Genomic DNA, 6,840 nt, shown 5'->3' with positions numbered 1-6,840 from the left:
GTAACAATAAAAATGGATTCACTCAATTCGATGCAATAAGCTGCTTAGTCAGGTGTTCTCTCTTCCTTATTCACATCTGTATCTCCAATACCCAGACCCCCACTTAAAATCTTGGACACTGAGTCTTGGTAGACATTTCATACCTGTTGTCACAATTTGATGCTGGGGGAATCAGGTGTGTCCTATGTGACTCCCTGGGCAGAGGACTCTTAGAAGCATGTGCCTGATTTCCTCAGGACTTTCACTCCATACAGCCTCTTCCCTTTTCTGATTTTGCTTGGTATTGTTTTGCTGTAATAAATCATAGTCATGGTATGACTATACATTGAGTCCTGTGAGTCCTCTTGGCAAACCACAAAACTGGGGGAAGTCTTGGGGATCCCCAACACACTACCCTTGGCTACATGTATGGGCCCTGGTACATGTAGCTAAGGACTGTGATACACAGGCCAATCAGCATATCCAACATGTTTGGCTGTAGTGATGGGTTCAGGGATTGGCTTATAACCCAAACACAACTAGTGAGACCAGATGGGGCCTTCACTGGGCCTTCAAAGAGAATCCAGACCTCTCACTTCTGCTGGTTGATTTGGGAAGGGACTGTGAGGCTGCATATGTTGGCCGCCTTCTTGTGACCACAACAGAAATAACCTGGAGTTGCCAGGGCAGTATCCACAGGGAGCTGGTGGATAGAGCTGGCTCTGAGATGGCAAGGAATTAGGCTTAGATAATCATAAATTGCTCGACCAAGCCCCTTCAAAGCTAGTCCTACCCTTCTAGATTTTTTTTCAGTTGTGTATAAGTTTCGTTATGTCAATTTAAACTGGTTTTATTACTTGAAAGAATCCCAACTGATGAAACCTTGAACCATGCTAAAGAGTCTGACAATAGGATGACCAAATAGGAACCATCACAAGTTTCTCAGTTGGGAAGTCACATGTTCAGAAGGCCCCTCTGGTGGGTGGTGAGGGTAGGTGGCTAAAGACCAGAGATCAGTTAGTTGGAAAGCCATCAAAATGAGTTATGAAGTATGAGGGCATATTTGGGTATGGGTAGCAGAGAATGAAATCCTTAAGTATTCAGGAAAAAAAAGTGACAAAAGGTGAAGGATTAAATGTGGGGTGTGAGGAAAAGTCAAAGATGACTCTGGTTTCTTAGTTTAGACAATAGGTGATACTCTTAACTAAGACAAAAACAGGAACAGACTCAGATTTAGGAGTGGATAATAAGATCACATTTACTTTGGACATGCATCTGCAGTAATTATATGACAAGAGTTCAGTAATGATTTGGAACTGTGGAATTATGGAAAGATGAGAGCCAAAGAAGATATAGATTGGGATGATGTCTGTAAAGATATGAAAACAGATTAAATCACCTAGGAAGAAAATGTCTACCAAAAAAGAGAAAGCTGAAACCTCAATCTTAAATCCTGAAAAGATAGGTAGAGAAAAATTACAAAAGAGACAAGTATAGGCCAGAGATTAACCCATATATTCATTAAGAAGTTAATATTTTCTCACTGGAGGATAAAAGGGGAGTGAAGAATTATGGAGGATGGTGCATTCAACAATATTAGATATTATAAAAAGGTTAAGGAGCATAGGACTAACAAAGCGGCTGCTAAACCTGGCTACTGGTAGCTGTCTGACCTTTAAGACTGAAAAAGATGGATTAGTAATTATAATATCACTTTAACATGTTTTAAGCATCTAAACTATATATTCAACACTTTCATTAATGTATGGTGGCATTTGACTCATTTTAATATGCTATTTCTATTTGGAAGGACACTATCCTTTTTCAAGCTCAAAAGAAACAGTAATTATTATAAAAGACCAATATTAAAAAACTGCCACTTTTTTCATTCATTGGCATAACAATGGATCAGTCTGAATTAAAGTTAATTGTATGATACCAAACAGTCTTCATGAGAGTAAGGCATAATTGCCAGATATGTAACTTCTCTTCTATACCCTTCCACATATCCTGCTCATTCATTAAATCAACAATAATATATTGAGGTCCTATACTATGTTCTAGTACTGTGTAAAACATTACAATTCTAAATTTCCGAGACTTTGTCCCTTGATCCCTAAAATCTAGTTCCCTAAATCTTGTTTCCTGAAGCAAAATACTATGCTGCGCTCCCAGAAGCCCTAGTCTAGACTGAAGACATATTCCTCAAGCTGCTAAGAAGACCACCATTTGACTATAAGGACACTCCAGGAACTGCCTGCTGCTTTGCCAAAGTCATGGCCCCTTTACTGGGCCGGCCATAATCAATGACTAGTTAGCTCAGAACAATTCTGAAAAGGCACCTCAGCTTCAGAGCTCCCCAAAAGATCCACTGAGGCCTTGTGGTAGTTGGGCCACAACCTAACTTCTCCCTCTGCTTAGCCCTGCTTTAACTTACTGCCACCCACCTGCCCATCCCCCACCCCTCTGCATTTTGATCCCAAGAACACTTCTAAATAAATTTCCTGCCCATAAATCTCCACCTCAAAGTCTGCTTCCCAGGGAACTCAGCCTGGAACACCCACCTATATTCTCCTCAAGTTGTGCTCCATGATTAACCTGAGTATCCCAGTTGCTCAGGTTAATCATTTCCTCAGCATATATCATCTGAGCTAAATGTTAGGGAAAACAGTGATATGACACTACTTGCTAGTGAACATCTTGTGATTTAAGATTACTGATTAAGGAAGAAAGCTATATATTTGGTAGACTTACAAGCATTATATGAAAGTAAAGAATTTCTAGCAAAACAATAAGAAGGAAAACTATTTGGGAACACAAAGGCCATTCTCTTGCCTTAAAGCAGAAAACTATTAGAGCAATGTATGAAAAGCAAGTACATATAGAGAAATTCAAATTAAAACTTGGGGTACCAACAAATTAGAGAAGAGAAAATAACAAAACAAAATATAGATGGCATCAAAGTGGCCTTTACTCATTTAATTTTCCTTTCAACTTATAAATGCTATCACAATTCTAAAGAGACTAGACTTGGGTGGAAATTTTTTATTATGAAGATAAGATCTAAGAAGGATAATTACAAGCCAGCTTAGTTCCTTGTAAAAATAATGATAACATGAAAATTTAGTAGAAAATGAAAAATCTGAAAAGTTATCTGAAATCTGAAAATGTTAAGCAATTTCCCCTGCATCTTCGTTTTGATCACTTTCACTGAATCGCTATGGCATATTTAAGTAAAGACAGTGTTTTTCTATTTTTATTAATAATGGCGCATATCCTTCAGAGCTTAGCATAGTCTTTAAAAATCGACTGAAGCTTCAGGCTCAGCATGATGTTCCCTTGGGCCTTCAGTCTGCCACTAAAGAATGCCTGGAAAGGAGAGAGGGAAGAAGAGTACAACCTTTATCATGTTACATTTTTTTTTTTCATTTTTTAAAAGATCACTGTTCAGACTGAATACAATTGAGTTATAGTTCTAGACAACAAAGCCAACTTTTATCTAGCAATGATAGTTTAATGATTATAGATATCATATTTTTGATATCTAAAAAAAAAGACTCCTTGTATATTTTAGAAAACCACAGAATAACTTACCTGAATTGACAGATCTGGGAGTTCTGCTTTAACCTATGCTTCTGGCTTTAGTCTGTGTTCTTAAACATGAATTTGAGACTATATGAATAAAAAGTTTTACTGTATCCTTAATAAAAATATTAAATTCAAGACTTTTAAAAGCAGATAAAAAATATTTATTACATCTTCATGAAATAGAAAGCTATATATGATGACAAAAGAAAATAGTGTAACAAAGTAGTAAATGGACCCTGGGCTACAGCATTAGAATGACTGGGTTAAAATCTAGGCTCTACCACTTACTAGCCTGCTGAGCCTGGGCAAATCATGTAACCTCTTGGAGCTCCAGCTTCCTCATCTATTAAGGGCATGACAACAGTACCTAAATAACACAGCTTTGTTTTAAGTTTAATGAAATAGCGTGTGAAGTGCATAGCTTATTTATTGTTTGGCATGCGGTACAGAATAGTAAACTCATTATTACCAAGCAAAAGACTGTCACATTAAAACACTAAGAGCTCCTGCATCACCTCTGTATTTGACCTGCCAACAGAAACTTATGCAAGTTGCTTAAGTTCTCTCTCAGTGTCAAGTTCCCTATCAGTAAAAGAAAAAAAAAAAATCAGTTTTTTATAGCTTACTGAGAAAATAATGAGGAATGTGAAGTAAAAAAGAAGTCCCTAGATTTTGAGCTTGATTGAAAAATAGTACTATCCCTACGGCCATGCAACCCTGAACAAGCCCAATCCCGTCTGATCTCGGAAGTTAAGCAGGGTCAGGCGTGGTTCGTACTGGGATGGGAGACCACCTAGGAAGACCAGCTGCTGTAGATGTAAAAAATAAAGATTGTAAGCTGACAATGTCCTTGCAATCTGTGAGGTCAACCAAGGGTTGCCTCGCCTAAAAAAAAAGAAAAATAGTACTATCCATGTATACTTAACATTAGAAAGCAGCCCTACAAACATAATTTCACTTAAGAGGCACAGCTATCAACTTGAATTGGACCTAACAGCAATTCCTACCCATAGTTGACAGATGAGAAAACTGAAGTTCAGAGATTTTAAATAATCTGTTCAAGGCCAAGAGGCAGCAAGAAGAAAGGCCTGTTCTTGAACTCAGGTGCTCTTTGCCCAACAATATCTACTGTTTATCAACTAGAAGCAACTTAATCTCAGAAGCAAATCCTTATCAGCTGGAGGAAAAGCAAAAACTACTTAAATGTTCTGTCCCAGAAACAGTAAGGGAGAACTCATTCGATAAGAATCAAAAGTGCTAGGGATTCAAATCGGTGTTCTTCAAACTGGAATTTCAAAACAAAGACTGCTTTCACTGTGCAGTTATGGAAACCATAGTCTGCGACTCTTGCAGAGGAGGACCCAGTACTTAGACCTGCTTGCCAGGTACTAAAGTCTCAGAGGAATGTACAATCTAAAATAAGAATTACTAATGCCTTAAAATAAATAAATCAACATTTGATGTTGCAATTAAGTGGAAGAATTTTGTACATAAATCTTTATGCTTTATTTTCTTAGAATAGATTTCTAGAAGAATTACTAAATCATCACATTTCTTAAATAAGGTCTTGACCATACTTCCATACCGTCACAGTTTTCAAACTGTACAGCGTGGCATACCAGGGTACCAAAACAAACCAACAGGGATACTAAGAAATATTAAATGTTTTGAGGGAAGTACTGTGACACTATTCAAATACGACATGAAAACTACTCTTGTTTGGATCTAACTACTTAACATACTGCACCCTTGGGTACTTCTTTTGGCCTAGGAGTACTACTATGCAAGAAAAAGTACCGAGATCATAAAGGAAGAAAAGCCGGTGAACCTCTGTCAAGTGCTTTTCAGAGAGACTATACCAAATTAATAGTCCTTCCACCTACATGCGAATTCTCCTATCCCAATCTTAACAATACTATTTTCTTAATTTTTAAAAATTTGAGGCAAAAATTTACGCTTTAATTTGCATTTTTTAGATAATGGGGAAATGGTTTTTCTTATATTTGTCAGTCATCTCTATTTCTTTCATTAATTATTGGTTCACATCTTCTGCCCATTTTTTCTATTTCGGTCTTAGTGCCCTCCAGAATTAATTATAGGTTATTGATACCAATATACTATATACCACCATCTTCTTAATTTTTCCCCCCAGGTTTATGGGACTATCTTATGGAGTCTGACATGCAGAAGTTTTTAATTTCTACACAGCCCGAATTACTGCTATTGAGCTTTTGTTCCTTATTTCAATCCTTGCTCTAATCAACTAGGCAATATTCTAGGCTAGGATATAGACACCTCTCCCTGTTCTCATAGAGTTAATGTAGTAGGAGAGTCAAAAATAAAATGTAAACCAGTAATTAAAGCCTATTATAAATGCTATGAAAAGAAAACACAATGCTATTAGAGAGTATGACGGGAAGAAACTACTTTGGATGAAGCTAGCCATGCAAAAAGCTAGGGGTGGAAATTCCAGGAAAGGCAAATACACAGACATTAAAGGAATAAAAGCTGATGGGAAGGAACTGAGAGGAAACACAATGTAAATGGAATTAGCATTATAAGTGATGAGGCAAGCAAAATGAGATGAAGCTGGAAAGATGAGCAAGTTTGGATTTTATCCAAGTTCAAAAGGAAATCTTGGAGGTTTTTATCAGGTAGAATGACCTATCATCTGATTCACATTTTTAAAAGTTTTTAAAAGATTACTCTGGCTGCTGTGTAGAGAAACGACTGGTGGAGAAGGAAGACTAGAAGCAGTAAGACCAGTCAGGAAGCTGCTATAGTAAGCCGAGTGAGAGATGATGGAGACTTGGGTCATGGTGATATCCCTAGTGATGTAGAGAAGAAGATGAATTCAAGACATATTTTGGAGAAAGATCAGGCAGAATTAAGGACGGAAAGGATACAGAGGTATAGAAGGAAGCCAAGACAACTCTTATATTATCGAGGATATTAATTTGGGCAGATAGACGATAGTACCAGAGAGCTGGTTATATCACTATGGAACTCAGAGAAGACAACTAAGACATTTAAACCTTATGAGTTGCCAACATGTAGATGGCTTTAAATACCATAGTGTATGGATGAATTCATTTAAGGGAAGTGTTATTTAGAGAAGAGCCCTGAAATGAGCTCTGAGAAACACCAATGTTTAATGGTACGGCAGAAGACAACACCAAAGGAGATCATGAATAGCCAAAGGTGGAGAAAACAAAACAGGAGAACATGGTGTCATGAAAGCCAAGGGATGAAACTATTTCAAGAAGTTGGTGG

At 37.4% G+C, this 6,840-nt stretch overlaps 1 protein-coding gene and 1 pseudogene across 1 annotated transcript in view; one reads left to right on the top strand and one right to left on the bottom strand.

Moving 5' to 3' along the window:
* Positions 1–2,930: 2,930 nt before the first annotated feature.
* The window catches only part of HSD17B4 (hydroxysteroid 17-beta dehydrogenase 4), a 79,954-nt gene continuing 76,044 nt past the window's right edge, over positions 2,931–6,840 (bottom strand). Inside the window, 1 exon segment of the mRNA XM_006913306.3 lies at positions 2,931–3,348. Coding sequence (XP_006913368.1) covers positions 3,259–3,348 — 90 coding nt within the window. The 3' untranslated portion in view covers positions 2,931–3,258.
* On the top strand, positions 4,267–4,385 carry LOC112480931 (annotated as a pseudogene).

Source organism: Pteropus alecto, unplaced genomic scaffold (genome assembly GCF_000325575.1).
Source record: "Pteropus alecto unplaced genomic scaffold, ASM32557v1 scaffold20, whole genome shotgun sequence".
In the NCBI taxonomy this organism is placed as follows: Eukaryota; Metazoa; Chordata; class Mammalia; order Chiroptera; family Pteropodidae; genus Pteropus; species Pteropus alecto.
The sequence above is the reverse complement of the archived record's forward strand: the minus strand, read 5'-3'. Positions and strand labels throughout refer to the sequence as shown.